The sequence below is a fragment of the Ascaphus truei genome, chromosome 4, assembly GCF_040206685.1.
Source record: "Ascaphus truei isolate aAscTru1 chromosome 4, aAscTru1.hap1, whole genome shotgun sequence".
Lineage (NCBI taxonomy): Eukaryota > Metazoa > Chordata > Amphibia > Anura > Ascaphidae > Ascaphus > Ascaphus truei.
The window spans coordinates 283,747,281-283,768,249 of record NC_134486.1 but is presented as its reverse complement, the minus strand read 5'-3'; the positions used below and the strand labels follow the sequence as shown (position 1 = coordinate 283,768,249).

Below are 20,969 nucleotides of genomic sequence, written 5' to 3'. Positions count from 1 at the left end.
AGCGGAGAGAGGTGGAAGGGGGGTGGGTGGAGCGGAGAGAGGTGGAAGGGGGGGGGGGGGGGCGAGCGGAGAGAGGTGGGAGCACAGGCTCCAGTTACAAAGTCTTTTATTGCCCGGGATCACTAAGGCATTGTAGGTAGAACCAGAACCAAGTCCATATTATGGTGAGTGAACCAGGGGGCATCTACCGAAAACAAGTTACTTTGAAGTTACTAACTGTAATACCCATTACTGTAATGGCACACAGACACACCCACACACAGCCCCGATCCAGCCAATGACACGCCCCCTCCCTTAATAGCCAACGTCCCCTGCTCCTGCTCTAAAATGATTGCAGGACAGAGATCGCTCATGCTTGGAGAGTTTGTGATGTCACTACTCTCAAGCATGAGCGAGCTCAGCGGCAGCGTGGCCGCGCTCATGCTAAGAGCGGTGTCGTGCCTGTTTCGCAAGCGCGGACAGGGCGGCATTGCGGGCAAGTTGGGTACGCTTGAAAGTCAATTTTTTTTGTTTACTCAAGCGCCAAGCTTGAATGAGTGTGCGTGCACCGCGTGAGTGGGGACTTACACATAAATAGTCCAGTAAGTAAAAGCGGCGATTCGTGGTGGGGGGCGGCCGTAACGTCACAAAGCTGGTTTGTCCTTATTGGGTGAACCGCTCACGTGGCGCACTTGCGGACAACAAATTCAATAAGCAGCTAAGCACCGAGCAGACGCAGACGCTTGCTCATGCTGGCCACACACATTGCCTCAATGTGTTTCATAGTGGCCAGCGTGAGCACGCCCGCTCAGTGCCACCCTGGCCGAGGCCTAAGACATGTGAATGTGCTCAAAAGTGATATTTTTTACACACACACACACACACACACACACACACACACACACACACACACACACACACACACACACACACACACACACACACACACACACACACTTTCGTAATTGTGTGTGTGGGAGAAGGGGATGCATGCAAAATGGCAAGTATTAGGATTTTTAGTGTTTATTTGCATGTCATTTCCCAGAATCTATAGCTGCAGTGGAAGCACTGTATGCTAAGGCTGCGTTTATAGTACTGGCTACGGCGACTGCAACGTTGCACAGCGCTGTAGCAAGTGCATGCAGTCCGTCGCGGGTGCCCATAGTGGGCTCGACCGTGACGGCTGACTTCACGCAGTCACGATCGCTGGAAGTCAAAGGATTTTGACTTCTTCAGCGATCAGCGCGTGATGTCAGCGGCACATGCGCGGTTCAGCCAATGAGGCCGAACCGCTCACTGCCACGACTCAGCCACACCCCCCGGTTGCCCTCTCCTGTACCAGAGTGCAGGAAACGCTACAGGGATGGCGACGGATGACGTCACGCTGTCGCATCGCTGCAGCCCTTACTATAAGCGCAGCCTAAGAGGTAATGGGGAAAAGCAGGGTTACAGATCAGGCTGGGGCACGTGATGCACTCACAAGTGATATTTTTATTTGCTGCATGCTGATTATTAGTCACACACTTCCTCCCTTTAAAATGTGACAACTCCCTCTCGAAAATCACGTCTCAGCTGTTATGTGAACGATAAGGTACAATGTTGCACTGCTGTAGATGGCTTATCAGAGTATGCAGTGGGAGTCCTGCAGAGGGAGCTGTAGGATTTGTTGCTGGCTTCATGAAGTTACAAGGCTTCCCTCTTCCTCTGCATGCAAGGAGGATATTGTCCTTCCCCTTTCCTCCGGCATCCCAGTACATCTGTTCCTCAGCCCTGCCTGTGACAGACCAGTCCTTTGTTACTATCTCTCCTGTGTCGGTCCTGTGAGTGAGCAGCCTCCCTTCCAGCTTGTCATTCATTGAAGTCCCCCGGACATCATGCAACAGACCTACCAGTATCCAGAAGCCACCCGCGATGACAATGCAGTGAGTGCTTGTATAATCTCATTCACCCCCACCCTCCGCCGGTCTCACTGATCCACCTCAGAGTTCCAACACTAATGCTATCTTATTGTCCACGAACCCCAACAATCTTGCATATCCGCAGCCGTGGACCAATGGTAGGAGTGTTGTCAGTGGGTGGAGTACATATAAAAGGAAATACCTTTTTTTTTATTCTGTTTACTAGCCTACAGCTTCTGACCTTTTAATCCTTTTGCTACCATAGGCGCTGCAACGCATTGCAAGGCAATCACCAGCTCACGCGTGGCTGGCATCTCTGACAGCAAAGGGTTAACTGCAAATTGTGGCAACCCCCAATTGGGGGTGACAGTGTAACAGTGATAAGGGGGGATAAGGTACCGAGCCAGGCTTAGAATTTCTTGGAATGTGACACGTGTTGGTTACTTTTTAAGGCACTTTGACCACTGACTGGAGGAATTAGCCATGGGGGGCACAGCCTGCACTTTCTGGTAACTGGAGCCTGTGTGAGTTGGGTTGCCAATAATTAACCCTATAAGCATAGTTGAGGGGTCTCATTTTCCCTATCTTTATACAGAGCCAAATCTGTTTACAGTATGGTTCTAATATTCCAAGCGTGTGTTGAAACTACAAGCACACTGAAACTCCATCATGGATTTGGTTATGTTGGCATGTATGATAAAAGGATTTTATTCTGTCATTTCAGCCTGCTAAAGTTATATAGTCTCGCTTCATAGTGAGAGCCTGAAGAGTTTAAGATGACTACGTTTAACAAATTTGTTGTGTTTTGCAGGTAGATGATTATCATGGCAATGAGATCTGTGATCCGTACAGATGGCTGGAAGACCCAGACAGTGAACAAACTAAGGTAGTGATGGTTTTTACATTGGATATTTTCTTTATGGATGCATTATTTTGTAACATCCGTTCACAGTTGGTACCCTTGTAAAATTCTATCATAAAAGAGATTATCTTGGAAGGAGTTTTGCCAGCCCAGCTGCTATCTTTGGTGCTGAATTCCCCCCCCCCCCCTCTTTATTGCACCACTCCACACGGGAGACGAGGTTGAGGTTAAGGAAAATCGCATTGTCAAATCGTTTTCCAAAAGCGACTTATCATAGCTTAGTCAATTACATAATGATGTAGTAGTTGATCCGGAATAAATAACATCATTCAGATTAAATCTGTTTAAAAAGTAAAATGGGTGAGATACTTATTTTCTATTAATATATCTTTTGACTTGAAAGGAAGGCAAACAAATAATGCAATGATATAATTGCTAATATGCTTCCTACGGTGAAAACGAAATCCTTCCTAACTTCAGTAATATTAATTCAACAATATACTGCATTTTATCCTGTTAAAAGCATAGTCATAACTTCCCACTTCTAAAAGTGTATTAGTATAATAACAGATGGATGAACTACAGGTCCCAGAAGCCTGTCTGTAACATGCAATGATGTCACCCAGGGATCAGCCAATTAGCGTAGAGCTTGGTAACCACACCCCTTCAGAAAAGGGGTAGCAAGGTATTCTGTTGTGCATTTAGAATTCATATGAAGTACATTGTAACACTAAAATACAGCAGCTATTGTAAGTTTGCATTCAGATTCCAGTGTCGTAGATGTACATTTACAGTATACACACACTGAAATAAAGCACATATACAGTGTACTGTATGTTCGATAGACACACACTAATTTACAGGGATTATTAAATATAGGAATACTCTCATGTGTATGTATTTATATACACACAAACTATAGCACTTACCAGATATACCCATGTGCATAGAAAGTGATATATAAAGAAGTAAACAATACAATTATATGGAATGTGTAGATCAGCACATGCATATTCTATTGGTGTTTGGGAAATCCAATAAAATCTTTAATAACATAAAATCAAACTAATGGCATGAGTGTCCTTGTGATGGAAGTGTCCCAGTTATGAAAAAGTCCCCCAAAAAGTTGAAGGCAATAGCAAATTCCGCAGCTTTCAAAGGGATGAACCGCATCCAAAGGAAACCTGGAAAAAATACAAGAGCAACGCATGCCACATAGCGTAAAAAAGTGCAATTTATTAATACAGACAACCTCAAGCCTTGTAAGAATATGCACATTTTGAGATATAAATCTCACGGTAAGCACAGTAGCAGCTGTTCTCTGTCTTTTCATTGTTAGAGGGAGTTATTTTCACTGAATCACAAAGGCTTATAGCATCTGCTCGGAAAGTATAAAGTGAGAAAACCTCTAACAGCGCTCAAAGGAGATGTGTGTGTGTGTGTGTGTGTTATATATATATAGTGACAAGTATAGTAAGATAGTATTGCCAGTCTAGCTCTTGTCGCGTTGAGCTCTGCATACTATCTCACTTCCATATATACATTTGTATAAGTTATTGGTTGCGATTGTGGTTAGTGGTTCTGAACACCACATAGACTTGTGCCCAATCCAGTGAGAGGAGCTCGACCAAACAGGACAACATATAGAGCCTGCAACTAACATACTGATCGGATGCATTTGTAACCACTACTCTATCATATAAACGGTATGTGGTTCTGATGCATTACTGATTCAATATCCTGATATTTCTCTAGGATCTTTTAAAAGTGTTTAGCCTATAATAACCACAGGTGTTTTTTGGCTTACCTACTGAAGTATAATTACCTCGAAATAGTGAGGATTATACTATAAGATAGCACACGTTTATCCTGCAGCAAATTTGACAAATTATTTAACTAATTCAGCTGCAGTTAAGAGGAGGGAATATACCCCTTCAACCTTGAAAACAGTCCTCCAATACAACAATGAGGGATCACTAAGCGTTAATATACCATCCCATATACATTTTATATGGTGATATAGGTCTGTGTGTTAATCTTAATAACTATACAGTTATTTAAAACCAGAGACATACTGTAACATAAAACACAGACAAAGCTCAGTGCACATCCAGTAAAACTTATACACGGTACAGTGCCTGAATATACATGTATAAATAACTAATAAATAAAATGGTCTTTTAGTTTAACATTTTGGCCAAATTGTTGTAAGCCCTTGAGCCAACTGCACGGCAGACCACGTTTCAAGGGTCCCTACACTAATATAGATTGTTAATAACCTGTGCATTGCCAGGAAGAATGATTTATACTAAATCTGTCAATATTAGTTGCAAAAGTTCTAAGTCTGATTGAAGCTTTTATTAACCTGTACATTACCAGGAAAAGCACTCTGTAATAGATTTGTCACAATCACACTGTAAGCAAGCAAGTTCCCCTGAGAGTGGGAGATGCTATGGAGTGAGCTTTTAACCATTTAAATGTGGGAGGGTGTGAGCTTCAATTAGGAAGGAGGTTGCCACCCTCCAATCAGCTAAGACTAGCTGAACAAGAATTGTAAAACATACAGAACACCTACAAGCTCATATTGAACCCCCAAAATAACCACAACATATATATAAGCATATAAGTTTCACAGAGGAGTGCTACTGAGCATGGCAATATATAAATCATTCTTCCTGGCAATGCACAGGTTATTAAGAATCTATATTAGTGTTAGGGACCCTTAAGATGTGGTCTACCGTGCAGTTGGCTCAAGGGCTTACAAGAATTTGGCCAAAATGTTAAACTAAAAGACCATTTTATTTATTAGTTATCTATACATGTATATTCAGGCACTGTACCGTGTATAAGTTTTACTGGATGTGCCCTGAGCTTTGTCTGTGTTTTATGTTATGTCTCTGGTTTTAAATATATATATATATATATATATATATATATATATATATATATATATATATATATATATATATATATATATATATATATATATATATATATATATATATATATATATATATATATATATATATATATATTCGACAAACCTATACATTTGCTCGCCCCGGGCGAGTGGATTTAACCCCCGGGCGAGTAAATATTGGCCCAAGCAGCACACGTTTGGTACTAGGTGGCGAGTAGATTTTTTGGTGATTTGTCAACCACTATATATATATATATATATATATATATATATATATATATATATATATATATATATATCCATGCTCAGTAGCACTCGTCTGTGAAACTTATATATATATATATATATATATATATATATATATATATATATGTGTGTGTTGTGGTTATTTTGGGGGTTCAATATGAGCTTGTAGGTGTTCTGTATGTTTTAACTATACAGTTACTTTGCATTTACCCCACTATACCCTGGTTATAACAGGCTCCTGACTGGGATACACGGTCATTCTTATCTTCATTTATGTACACCCCCTTATTTTAAGATATATATACACCAATAAAGTTATTTTAAGTCTTATCACTAATCATCACTACGACCATTCACTCTAGAGTTAGAGTGCTATTAGCTGAGTTCTTTTTCTTTTGTGTATTTGGGGTGATCTGTAGACTGGCAATTAGGTGTATTCTACCTTTATGCCAATTGGAGAATTAGTGGGGCTCTGTCCTGAAGAGAGGAGCCATACACCTCCCAGGAACTACTCAGTAAAGCAGAAACCAGGCGAGCCAATAACCTACTCCTATGACACAATGTATCAGTAACACTATAATGAAATGCACTTATGGCGTATGCAGATTGAGAAAAAAATCAGCCTAAAATTTGTGTAAGACTGGACATATTACCTGTCCTTCCGTTATGAAGTATGCTGCTGGTAAAAGGATTGGCCTTGCATATATGGAAAACAAAGAACAGATCCTGCGCTCTTACCAATTGGGCTAAAATATACTAGTGACATATTTATGTTTTGAACCGAAGTCTATGTGACAAACAAGTTATTTGTGTACCTGCAGAGCAGGAAGGATGGATCCTCTCCAGTGTTTCAGTGATGTGCAGTATAATTGTGTGCACATTTCTGATGGTGTTTGTTCCTTGTACTATTAGGCTTTTGTTGAAGCCCAGAACAAGCTCACCGTGCCATTCCTCGAGCAGTGCCCCGTCAGAGTAACATTCAAGGAACGCATGACAGAGCTGTTTGACTATCCCAAGTACAGCTGCCACTTCAAGAAAGGAAATAGGTATCTGCCATCCTTTATTTTAACTGCATATAATGAAATGATGCACTTACTGTATTTCTATTGTTATATTGCATCTTTTAGTCCAATATACTGGCTTTATGGTGTTGGAAGCAAACAAGTTTAGAAAGTCCTTTGCCATTGACATACTCGTTTATTTTTTTTTGTGTTCCCTTACGGTACAGATATTTCCATTTCTATAATTCTGGGCTACAGAACCAGCGTGTTTTGTATGTACAGGATTCTTTAGAGGAGGAACCTCGAGTTTTTCTTGATCCCAATAAACTTTCTGAAGATGGAACGGTTGCTCTGCAAGGTCAGTTATCTGGTGACTTGTCATTTACAGGTTTCTCCTATCTATCTGTCAACGAGTGCTTCACCCAGAACAGCAGCCGTGGAGTCGAACTGGAGAAGAAAATACAGCCGCATGCAGTTAACCCTGATGAAGGTCCCTCTGAGAACCGAAACGTTGTTTTGATCTATGGACAAATTCACTTTTGCTGCTTGCCTGTGTGGTGCTGCATTTTCTTGTCCAGTTCGACTCTGCGTGATGAACGTCACGGCTGCTGTTCTGGGTGAAGTACTTGTTTGTTAACTATTTCTATGCATGCGCACACCAAAACATTTCTATAATTTGAATGGAATAACATTTTCTTGCAAAAATTACTTGCTTAAGAAAACGAAAAAGTCTGCACATAAGGCCTTTATTTATTTTTACCAACAGGGTAGCTGAACATATGTTCACTAGCCAATACCAGTATTTTCTCACTAAAAAAAATCATATTAAATATTGAATGCTTTATAATAGATTGGACTGCATCCTGAAGCAATCCCACAGAGCAGGCAACAAATAAATGTTAGTCTGTTCTGAAAAAGGCAGACCAGACAGCTTTCTTTTAATATTTGCAGCCTTTGAAATGAATTATCTAAGTTGCTGATCTATTCGTTCTCCCGTGATCGATCAGCACAGATTCTGCTTTCCAGGGTTCACTAAATGGCGGCCTTTGTTTCAAATTAATCCTTCAGTCAGTGTAACTCACCAGCTACAATGTATCCTTATATTACTAAGGTAACATTATCTATTGTTACAGTTTGCAGCTCAAACTATTGGGAATATTGGACGCAAATTATCACAGACAAGAAAGTGTTACAAATATCTTGTACTGCTGGGGACGTGTGTTAAACCTGCTATAGAAATAAAAAGATGCTCATTATATTAATAATATTACAAATGGCGTTAAGAGTTGAATTTAAAAATCAAAAAAGGTTATGAAGCGCTTTTAGTCCCTTTGGAAGAAAAGGGCTATGTGAAGAGAGAGTTATTCTAATACTACAGCACAGACTTATTTAAATAACACACATGTAGAATATTGCTTGGAATGCGCCTTTTTTAAAGGCTGCCTATCATTAAACTAATAAATCTCTTGTGTACAACGTAGCTGAGAAAATAATATTGGAGGATGCTGTGGATGTTGCATGAAGGTCCTACATTGTTAAAAGGCCAATGTTTGAAGTGTAGATGCTGTAAGTCAGGTTCTTGTATTTTATTTTTCTAGGTTATGCTTTCAGTGAAGATGGTGAATATTTTGCTTATGGGTTAAGCGCCAGTGGCTCGGACTGGGTGATTATAAAGTTCATGGAAGTCCGCAGCCAGGATGCACTCCCAGACGTTCTGGAGAGGGTTAAATTCAGCTGCATGTCTTGGACCCATGATGGGAAAGGAATTTTCTACAACTGCTATCCAAAGCAAGACGGAAAAAGTGATGGTGAGTGACAGCTGCCATTACCAACACCTTTTTTTGAATATGTGAATGTTCTTGACTAGTTTTCCAAAGGGGTTGTATCAGAAAATGTTTAGAAGCAGAAGGTCCACAAGCTTATTGTAATTCCGTAAGAGAATGATTATATGTACATTTCACAGTCATTCGTAAAATCTGTAACATATACATTTACATTGCATTAAATTACAAGTGAGTTTGTTTAAAAACTGCGCTTATATGCTTAAGTGGTATGGAATTACCAGTGAAAGGCAGCCTACGGGTTACCAGTTGAAGAGCCTTGCTCTACTATTCTATTATGCGATTCTTTCACTGTGTATTGGTTCTTCGGGATGATTGCCGCCTAGCTACAGCAAGTGGGGGTGGCAGCAACTTTCTCGGAGAATACCGTTCGTTCATGGGTAACAAATCATGCATACAACGTGTGTGTGTGTCTTTTATATAACGCCATCCATGTACATAGCGCTTCAATGTAGTAATACAAATGACATAACACAATGGGATTAAGTGCTTCAGACATAAAAGTAACATTAGGGAAAGGAATCCCTGCCCCTAAGAGCTTACAATGGAAGTTGGGAGAACTTACAGAGACAGTAGGCGGGTGTTCTGGTAAGTGCAAATCAGATGTATATTCTCAGCCTGCGGAGCTACCCATATACTTGGTCAAAGAGGTGTTTTTAAGATGGGTCTTAAAGGTGGAGAGTGAGGGGGTTTAGCTTCAGATACAAAAGGGGTACTTGCAAGGCATCCTTGAGCAGAACACAACAGTCGGATAGGTGTGTAGAGAGAAATTTAGGGCTGAGAAGTGTAAAGCCTTAAAAAGAAAAGAGAATTTTGTAAGTAATACAGGATTTAATTTGAAGCCAGGATTTTAACAGGAGAAACTCTGAGACAGATTTAAGAGAGAGAGAGTAAAGTGATTCTAGAAGCAGTGTTTAGGATATATTGTAGGGGAGAGAGGTGGGAGGCAGGAAGGCCGGATAGTAGGTTACAATAGTCAAAACGAGAGAGAGAGAGAGAGTGCCTGCATTTTGAGTTTTAGCAGTACAGAGGAAAGGGTGTATCTTTGCAACGTTAGAGGAAAAAACTACAGGTTAATGAGAGAGGAGTCAAATGTGACCCCTAGGCAGCGTGTTCTTTGATACAAGGTGTATGATAGATCTGCCAACAGTAATGTAGAAGGGGGCAGTAGGGCCAGGCTTGGAGGAAGTATGAGGAGCTACGTCTTTGACATGTTAAGTTTGAGTCGGCGGAGGGCCATCCAGGATGATATAGCAGAAAGACATTCAGAGACTTTGGTCTGTACAGCAGGTGTAAGATTAGGGGTTGAAAGGTAAATTTGTGTGTCAGCATAGAGGTGCTATTTGAACCCTAGAGATGTGATAAAATCACCTAGAGCGCGTGTAAAAAGAGCAGAGGTTCCAGGACGGCCACAAAGAGATCGGAGGAGCTGTTGGCAAACGACACTGCAAGTACAATGGACGAGGCAAGAGGAAGGGTACCAAGAGCATGTAGAAATAGACCGGGACCAGCACTGGGAAAGATATTTCCAGAAGCAATGCGAAGAATGGAAAGAAAGTGGATTTGTAGGGGTATGTTTTAGTGCAGAGTGGAGTAGTGTCAGAAGGCGCAGATAGGAAAGGAGTTCATGCGAACTGAGAATTGGAAACGTACTGATGGCGATATATGAAGAGGAAGATGTGAAAAATAAACAATGCTTGAGTGGTAGGCTATGGCCCAAGTGTCGGCTGCTGCACGCGCACCTGACAGGCTGGCAGTGCGTGCAGCTGTGTAAACCGTGATCTCCAATGTGTGGCTGAGCTGCAGGAGATTGCGACGAGGGGGCGTGGCGGGGGCGCAGCCGTGATGTCACCCCGCTGGTTCGCCCATATTGACTGAACCGCTGGGGGGGCGTGGCCAGCGCTCCGTCGCCAGTTCTGAAGACTATTCTTTTCTTCAGAAAATCTAGTCGAGCAACGCGGCGACATATTGCGCGCCAAGGCAGCATGTGAGTCCGACCCTCATTGAAGGGCGTTTTTTGTTCCTGTAGGGCACACCATAGCGCACGCTGCAGCATGTACTGGGGACCTTGCCGTAGTGCTCTACAATGTTCGTGGTACGGTCTTCTTGAGTAGTTGATAGATGTCCTCCTCCTTTCCCACTCTGTTCAACTCCGTGTCACTTATCCACTGGTCACTTTACCATAGGGAATTGCAACCACTCGAATGTGACAAGGAAAGCGCCCAATTACGTGCACTCTCCTGGAAACAGGAGGGCGTGTTTTTTTCTTTTTTTTAAACCTAAAACCTCCCCATAAATCGAAACATAGGTGTAATAGCAACCAATGTTAAAAAAAAAAAGTGTGAGGGGAGGCCAATTTCCTCTTCACAAAAGAAAAGGAAAGTTCCGGCCAGGTGGTTACTTGATGCTTACATTGATGCATTAGAAAGAGACTAAAATCACCTTGGGTTGAAGGAAAAGTCACCAAAAAGGATCTGAGAGTAAATTCCTATCTGGAGGCAGTTGAATGCTTATACTGACAACAAGTGACTAAAAGGACCCACTTTTTGAAAAGAAAATTAGAAATTGGCACCAACAATTCTCAGTTGAGTCTGGCAATGAGAAGTTGACATGGTCCTGCTCTGGGAAATAAATACATCCTGTCATTAAATAGTGTGACACTATTTGACAGTACCTATGTTTCAGCACGCTATATCCTCGCGGCATTTTCAGTCACAAAATGACGCGTCTCTGTAATTCCCTGTCGGCATGTATTAAACCCCAACCCAGTCCCCCTTCTTTCTCCCCCCCACCCCCAGCGAATGGGGGAGAAAAACAATAGTAACCGTACAAAATAAGTGTTCAAGATGTTATTAAACTTATTCTGATGTGGTACATTTGCCCCGGGATTCCAAAAATGCAATTTCTGACCTAAATTGTACTTTTCATATGGCGTACTTACCATTACAAAGTGTTTCTCACATACATTTGCTGCTTCTTTGAGTAGTTGCCCTGTACGGATTAAGCAGCATTCTGAGGAACAGCTGTAGCTTGAAAGGTTAAATAGGCAGCTGAGGTCTTGGTGTAGATACAGGTAGGGTAGAGCAAACAGCTGTACTGTTGGGGGTTACGTCTGCAGCTTCAGTATGCGCCCCATTGAACTGCCCAAACAGCTGTAGTGTCGAGGGTTAACTCTGCAGCTCTCCGAGCCCCTGTGAGGCAGCACTGCTTCTCATTCAGCCAGTTTAGAGCTGTACTGCTTCAGACCTGCCTTCTCTGTGTCTGTCTATATACAACACCATGTACATGCAGGTACATTCAGTAATTATAGGTATGCCTCAAAGCTTTTATTTAAAGCCGCGTTCCACTATAGCCACCATAACCAGGAATGTCGTCTTTCGTTTTACCACTACAACGTCCTTTTTGGGGCTGTTTTTAGCAATCCCCAGTTAAAGTTTTGTTGTTGAATTCTGGAGATATTGGTTGCGGAAAAGGTGCCTCCCTGGGGAATTAAAATAGCTGCTACTACTCCCACGCATTAGGACAAAGAGGAGGTTATTGTTACAGCTGATTCCAGTGTAATAATGAATAGACTAACTTGTCAAAACAATAAACCACCTGGTTATGTCTCTCTGTTTTTTGGAGGGACTGCTGCTTTAACTGTGAAAATGTATACATTTGTACAGTTGCTTATAATCACTCCCCTTATTGGGGAAAGGAATATGTATTAGGGGTCATAACGCTGCTTGTGAGTGGACACATCATTTTATCTTTTTTTTTTACCTCCTGTTTTTGACATAGATTGCACTCTCTTCAGAACAGCTTTAGGTGACATTTTTGATTATAGATTTATAGACACAAAAAGGGCACAAAGATGTTGGCTAGACATTTAGCTATAAAACCTTGTGTCGTGCTATACAACATGCAGATTGATTTTCATAAAAAAATACCAGCTTTCCCTGTTCACCCTGGCAGTGGGCACCGTAGGGTTAACTCCATCCTCCGCTTAGTAGGACAGGAAATAGAACTTGTGCAGGTAGGCTGTAAAGCCCCTCCTACTACCTGCAGATTAGTCTTTTTCCTGTCCTTCAGCTAGGAGCAGGGTTTGTTGTTTTTGTTTAAAATAGGACTATTTTTTGCAATCAAGCCAGGGAATCTCAGCCTCTCTCTTCCCCTGAAGCTCCGGTCGCTGTGACCTGGGGGGATATCAAGACGGAGGCCTGTGCAACCAGGCAGCCCCACGGAGGCGTCTGTTGAACGCTGGGCACTAAACAGTAGGGCTGTTTGAGCAAGGAAGACTCAGTGTACTGCACAGGCGTCTAAGAACGCAGTGATGTGGGAGACACAAGCCTGCTGGGCGTTTCAGGCGAGGGCATACTGTAGCGCGCGCGTTACGATCCCACCAGTGGCTTTGTGCGCGAGGGCCGAGAGCTCCAATTGGGTTGACGTCACAGTGCGATGGCACACACTGTGTGAGAGGAGCCCTGAAGCAGCCGCAACATGGAACGATCAGCAGACAGAAGAAATCAGCTGCAAGAAGCTGAAAGGAGTTTGGGAGCCAACAGGGATACTTATGGATGTAAGGGTCGCTGACAACAATTAGGTGAGTCCTTAGATCAGTTTGCAAAAGTATTAAAGAGAATGGATTTCGTAGAACTGAAGAATAGATTTTAATTTTGTTTTTTAAACTTTAGTACTATGGTTATACAACCCGAGGAAGGAACTTCTAAGGGGGTAGAAGAGTCCCTATATCAAAAGAAAAAAGCTGCTAAAAAAATAAAACGGTGTGTGTGGCTTGTGAAAAGCCAGCCTTAGAGGGCAAGAAGCTTTGTGTGGACTGCCTTAAAGCAGCTGAAAGTGCAAAAACTGAGGAATAAACCTCAAAGACTGGTGCTCTATTAATAGCAATGATGTAGTAAATGTATCATACAGCAGACATCCTCTTAATTCCCTTGGTTGTGTCAGCGTGTGGGGGTAAATGAACTAAATAGGCTTGTAAATGTCCTTGGTGTGTTTATAATGGACTCACCCAGGGTGAGGGGCTAATAAGCTTATGACAGTCCAAAGTATCCCTGAAAGCGTCGCTGCAGCACGTCCCACAACATACTCACGGAGTCTTCAATAGCTTCCCTCACCGCACCCTGTGTCCCACACCTTACGATCAGCTGGCTGGTACTCATGATAGGCTGTCCATGTCCGGCTGTTACTGATTAATGCCAAAGGACCCCCATAGAACGCTGAAACTGCGTGCTCCAGCCGGTAGATAATACAGAAAAAACTGTGGAAATGGCGGTCACTAGTCACCGAACTCCAGAATCAACCAAGCGCAGTATAAATAAAAAATTATTTATTCATTCAAGTGAAGAGTGATAAACTCATGATAATCACTCTTCACTTGGATGAATAAATATTTTTCTATTTATACTGGGCTTGGTTGATTCCCGGAGTTCGGTGAGCAGTGACCGCTACTTCCACTGTTTTTTCTGCCTTAAAGCAGCAGCAGGGAAGTCAAGTGAGCCAATGAATACTTTCCTATCGTGGATGAAAGATACAGTAAAGCAGAGTGTAGAGTCTGCGGTGCAGCAAGAAGTGAAGCCAGCGCAAAAGAGCAAGGTCTCAGACCAATCTGGATAAAGTGAGTTTCCTCATCGGGCGAATCAAAGTTGATGGGTCGGATGGGGAGTATGATTCGTCAGAGCAAGAAATGCAAGATGACGAATCGGAATTGGATTTAGAAATGGTGGATCCTCTTATAAAGGCAATGAGAGGAACATTGGAGTTGGAGGATATGAAAGAAGTTGCTCAGAAATCAGAAATTATTTGGGACAAATCAGAAGGAAAAACAGATGTTTTCCAATTCATCAAGTAATCATGGATATGATACAAGTTGAATTATCACAGCCGGATAGAAAACTAAATATTCCCAAAAAGTTTAACAGAATGTATCCTTTTTCACAAAAAGAGGTAAAACATTGGGAAGTCAGTCTTAAGATTGATGCAGCAATTTCCAGGGTGTCAAGAAAAACAACAATACCAGTTGAAGATGCAGCATCTCTCAAGGATGTAATGGATAAAAAGATGGAGTGTTTTAAAAAAAGGTATATGTGACAGCAGGTACAGAATGCAAACCGGCGATATCAACGACATCAGTGGCAAGAGCAATGCAGATATGGATTGCTAATATAGGAGAAGCATTGAAGAAAGGAGTGAAGAGAACTTCTATTCTGAAGGCGTTGTCAGAAATCAGATGGGCTACAGACTACATAACAGAAGCGTCGCTGGATGCAGTGAGACTGGCAGCCAAGTCAATGGGCCTGTACAGTAACAGCAAGAAGAGCACTATGGCTCAGACGCTGGATGGCAGACACAGCATCCAAATACAGTTTATGTAACTTGCACTTTGAAGGAGAATTTCTATTTGGGAATAAATTGGATTCAATTATAAATAAGGTGTCAGGAGGTAAAAGCATGTTTTACCACAAGAGAGTAGAAATAGAAGATATGGCCCTCATTCCATGAGACGGAAAGAACACCTATAGGGAAGTGAGAACATATCGTCTTAGGAAACCGTTCTCAAGACAGACGTCATGGAGAGGCTGACAGAATAAGCTTTTTTGTGGCGCGAGAGGGAGAGCATCATTTTCCAGAAGAAAATTCTCATGAAGGTCAAGGGGTCCAGCGGCTTTGAGTTGGAGGAAGAGTGCACCAATTTGAAGCAGCATGGGCCCAGTCAGGCTGGTGGGTACAATTGTATAGTGGTAAAGTGAAATAAGGCGCAAACAAATAAAAAGTGAACACTAATAATAAGTGACTAATCAAAATCTTAAATAGGTGATTTGCAAACAAATAAAAAGTGAACACTAATAATAAGTGACTAATCAAAATCTTAAATAGGTGATTTTCAAACAAATAAAAAGTGAACACTAATAATAAGTGACTAATCAAAATCTTAAATAGGTGATTTTGTGTGTTTAGGCTGGTGGGTACTACAGATCCTTTCTGTAGGGTACCACGTGGAGTTCAAAAATATTCCTAGAAGGGATATATTCTTAAGGACAAAGTATACACAGACAAAAGAGAAAATAAAACAAATTAGTTATATTTTGAAGGATTTATTACATGCCAACGTAATAACAAAAGTTCTTTAAAGACAGAGGAGAAAAGGGATTTATTCCAAGATCATCTTGGTAGAAAAGGTATCAGGAGGTTGCAGATAGATCTAAAAGATGCCTATTTACAGATCCCTATAGCAAAATACTTTCATTCCTCAGATTTACAATAAATCAGGAACACTACCAATATACAGCTCTGCCGTTTGGAATGGCAACATCTCCCAGAACATTCGCAAAGGTGTTGGCCCCATTGATTGCAGAATTAAGAAAAGGGAGATTTATCCATATCTAGACGATATCCTGATAAAATCACAAAGAGAAAAACTGCTACAAGAGAAACATCGTCGTGTCTTTTCTAGAACAGCATGGCTGGATCATAAACGTTGACAAGTCAGCTAGTACCAATAGTGTCTTTAAAATTATTGGGAGTAGAATTTCACACGGCAGGAGAGGTGCGATTTGCCATATTCAAGGATCCAAGACATTGGAATCCAGGCAAGAACACCCATAATAGCGAACATATATTTAGCAGCAGACTGCATGAGACTCCTAGGAAAGTTAACTTCATCATTAAACGTAGTAAAATGGGCAGGTCTACCCATGAGACCATTGCAGCAAAATTTCTTACAACAGTGTAACGGAGACCCCAAGGATGTTTAACAAGAAATATACATATACCCGCACACAAAGAGAGACTTAAGATGGTGGGAAAAGGCACAGAACCTATTAAAAGGACATACGTTACACCAGGTACAATGGGTAATAATCACCACAGATGCAAGCAGCGCAGGTTGGGGAGTCCAGATGGGAGACTGGGTTCTTGGACAACCAAAGAACAACAGTTACCATCGAACCTGCTGGAACTCAAGCCAGTGCAGAAAGCATTGGAAGCATTCCAAAGCCAGGTAAACAAAGTGGAAAAAACGGCGGTGCATCTGCTGCTAATGAAGAAGAATTGTGGGCCAAAAACTGCAAGGAACTAGGTGCAAAAAAATTATTAAAGGCACGTTTCCATGTCAAGTTTCACGTGGCAACCCACGCTTTATCAAAGAGAAAGTACACACAACCGATCGCGCATTTAAATACCCATGATTCCCTCCCTTCACCTGTGACGCTGCACTGCTACAACCAATAGGAAGCGTCACGCCCCCTCATTGACGTGGAGCACATAAGCCCAAAGCATCGCCAGCTCAGCTGCACTATGTGCATATGTAAGAGGTAAGGTAACCTCCCAGCTATGACGTAACGGCCCGTCTAACCAATCGGATACCATCTAAGACGGATTATTATGAAAAGGTAAATAACACAGCTTTGTAGGGTGTACCTAGGGAGGGAATCATGGGTATTTAAATGCGCGATCGGTTGTGTGTACTTTCTCTTTGATAAAGCGTGGGTTGCCACGTGAAACGCGTCAGAGTGATCCTTTGCTGTTTTTAATGTGCCTTTAATAATTTTTTTGCACCTAGTTCCTTGCAGTTTTTGGCCCACAATTCTTCTTCATTAGCAGCAGATGCACCGCCGTTTTTTCCACTTTGTTTGCAGACACTCCTGGGTAGGAGCACGCCGACAGGACCAGGAACTTCTACAAGGTCAGCCGCGAGTAACTTACAATTTGTTACTTCATTTATGTGATCAGTCCACTACTTATTACCCACATCATCACATAAGATATACCTATTATAGGCTGTGGTGTGTGTATGGGTTTTGTTTGTTTTATTACAAATGGACATTTGGAATCCTGTGTCTTATAAACTGTCTATGGCTATGAAGATGATGATTTAAACCAAGGCACAGTCTTCTCCTGGCAGCATCACAAGGGCGGATCCCCTTTTCCTTTGCAAAGCCAGGTAAAGGATGGAAATATACATTAAGTCAGACAACAGGGCCATGGTAAAATATATAGCCTAGCAAGGAGGAACAAGGAGCAAAAGACTGATGATTCTAACATCAGAGATTCTATCATGGGCAGAAGGCTTGTTACAGATATAACAGCCATACATATTCCAGGAGAGATACAAAGAAACTGAATGAGCACTTCTACCATAATAAATGCAACACATACATAACTAACCTATATCATATAGGTTGTGCTCCCTGGAGTCAATAACTACACTGTAAACAAGAGAGAAAAAAGTTGTAGGTCCCATAGAGCAGGGCCTGCAAGGACTCCAAAAATGGGGCACACAAGTATGAGTACAAAATTGTTTAATAAAATGTTATAAAATTTACAAACAGCCACATGAAGAGAGACTATAATAAAACACTAAAAATATAGTGAACTGTCTTCCAAATGCTAAAGTGATACCTAAGTGCATGGATAGCAAACCATTACTAGTAGAAACTCCTATGTATAATTCATATGTAGAGAAACGTGTGTGTCTCCTAATACAGGGGTGAGCAAACTTTTTATGCCGAGCCCCCCTTTTTATCCATGAAATTTCTCGGGCCCCCCTGCCTGATGTAATCAAAATCCCATGAAAAAAAACCCTTTATTAAACGGTATACAATGTAAATACAAATATGTCTAAGGCCGCGCATATAGTGCCCGCGACGTCACCCGTCGCCGCTAGCGAAAGTTGTATTTCGCTTTGCGGCGGCGGCGTGGGCGACCAGGCCATTGATTGGCTCAGGGGCTCTCATATGAGGCGACAGCCCCTTAAAAATCAAATATTGCCGGCTTCAAAAAATCGCGTCGCCACGTCACGCTTACTCGGCGGCGCCAATGCATTTGTTTTCGGGCGACGTTGCGTCGCCGGCACTATAAGCGCAGCCTAAATACTTACATACTTCAACAGCTCGTTCTTGCAAAATTAGGCTGCGTCCACGCTGCCGCTGAGAGCGGTGACATCACCAACTCTCCAAGCATGAGCACAGGGTGTCCTGCATAATTTTGCAAGCACGAGCTTATTATTTCTGTACATTCATAGTATGAGTGATATATTGGCAGCCTACCCTCACACTTGAAGAGGATCGCAGCGAAGCAGGTTGCCAGCGGAGGAGAGCAGGACCACAGCGCTATTGTAGGCAGACACCGGAGGGAGGGGCGTTTGACATCACAGCGCTGGGCCGTGCTCCTCCGCGTACCTCCGAATCACGTGGCCCCACCTGCACTATTCTATTTGGCCGCCCGCGCGCGCACATCTTTTTCGCCTGCACAACCAGGTTTTGCTGCACGCGCCCCGCCTAAATAATCTTGCGCCTGGGGCGTCCCCCCCTCAGTTTGTGCAACGCTGCATTCAATCACAACACCCACAACCAACACACACACACACAACACACACTCAAATCACAACCAACACAGCACACACTCAATCACTACACACACACACAGTCACAACCAACACTCACATAATCACCACCAACACACACAACACTCAACCACAACACACACACACAGACAACCAACAGGCACAGCACACACACACACACACACACACACACACACACACACACAACAGTCCATATATATACACACAAACACACACACTCATACATACATATACACACAAACACACACACTCATACATACATATACACACACACATACACACACACACAACACCCACTCAAATCACAACCAACACAGCACACACTCAATCACAACACACACACAGACAACCAACAGGCACACACACACGCAAACACACACACACAACAGTCCATATATATATACACACAAACACACATATGTACACATACACACACACACACACACATATATATACACACACATACATACATATACACACACATACATATACACACACACACATACACAACACCCACTCAAATCACAACCAACACAGCACACACTCAATCACTACACACACACAGTCACAACCAACACTCACATAATCACCACCAACACACACAACACTCAATCCCCACACCCACACCCACACCCATACACACACACACACAACAATCCATATATATATATATACACACACACACACACACACACACACACACACACACACACACACACACACACATATATATAGATATACACACACACGCACACACACACACATTCACACACTTTATATATATACACACACACACACACACACATACATATATAGATACACACACACACACACACACACACACACACATACAAAACACATACACACACATATACACACACATACATATACACACACATTTCTACATATACACACACACACACACACACATACATATACACACACATACATATACACACACACACACACACACACACACGGTGGGTGGAGGGAGTAACTAAACCTGCTCCGGTCCCCCCATGTGCAGCTGAAAACGGGCGGGTAAAAGACAGGAGGAGGAGAAGGGCTTGTCTGTGTGCAGGGAAGGCCCCGCAGCAAGGCCCCGCCCCCTCTGCAAGGCCCCGCCCCCTCTGCAAGGCCCCGCCCCCTCTGCAAGACAGCAGAGAACTGGAAGCAGCCTGTGCACAGCTCTGCCCGCCCCCAGGTTTCTCCACACGCAGCCTGCGCCCCCCCTACATAATCTTGCGCCCCCCAGTTTGCGCACCGCTGTCCTAATACACTAAAAACGCTACCAAAATAGACCAGCCTCACAATGCTAATACTGCGTGGAAAATGGATAAACCAAAATTAGGAAAGTGTATGCATAAACCTTGCTTGTTTGGCAAAATCCCTGTATAAGCAGATGTATAAATATACAAAGATGCAACAGCAAGCAAAAACAATGATATGAGCAACAAAGAATCAAGGCTGCCCAGTGAAACTGAGATAGTAAAGATCACATATGTATCTCATTGAAATAAACAACCATCATGCCAAAGCAATGGGTGTCTTCGCTCACCGCCTCCCACGCTATGTCCTTCTCCAGACCATAACATTGTGACCAGTAGCAGTGTGTGGCAGCAAGTATCGGCATCAGTGCCTTTATTACGGGACATTGTGTTTGTGCGATCTGGAGTCCGTACCGCTGCTTTTACTGTTCAGGGTAACAGGACTCTCTGGGACTCTGCAGCTGTTACTCCCCTCTCCGGCTGGGCTTACACCGCTGTGTTTGTTGGTTTTAGAGGAGTGATATATCACTTTATACAGTATTTTTATCTTTGCGGTACCATACATTTGCTTACTTATTTACCTGATATGTTGCA

At 42.5% G+C, this 20,969-nt stretch overlaps 1 protein-coding gene across 1 annotated transcript in view; it reads left to right on the top strand.

The window, feature by feature from the left end:
• Positions 1-1,678: 1,678 nt before the first annotated feature.
• The window catches only part of PREP (prolyl endopeptidase), a 199,451-nt gene continuing 180,160 nt past the window's right edge, over positions 1,679-20,969 (top strand). The window contains exons 1-5 of the mRNA XM_075597539.1: positions 1,679-1,901; positions 2,689-2,763; positions 6,818-6,951; positions 7,134-7,264; positions 8,505-8,714. Of these exons, the coding sequence (XP_075453654.1) occupies positions 1,854-1,901; positions 2,689-2,763; positions 6,818-6,951; positions 7,134-7,264; positions 8,505-8,714 (598 nt within the window). The 5' untranslated portion in view covers positions 1,679-1,853. The remainder of the gene's footprint in view (positions 1,902-2,688; positions 2,764-6,817; positions 6,952-7,133; positions 7,265-8,504; positions 8,715-20,969) is intronic.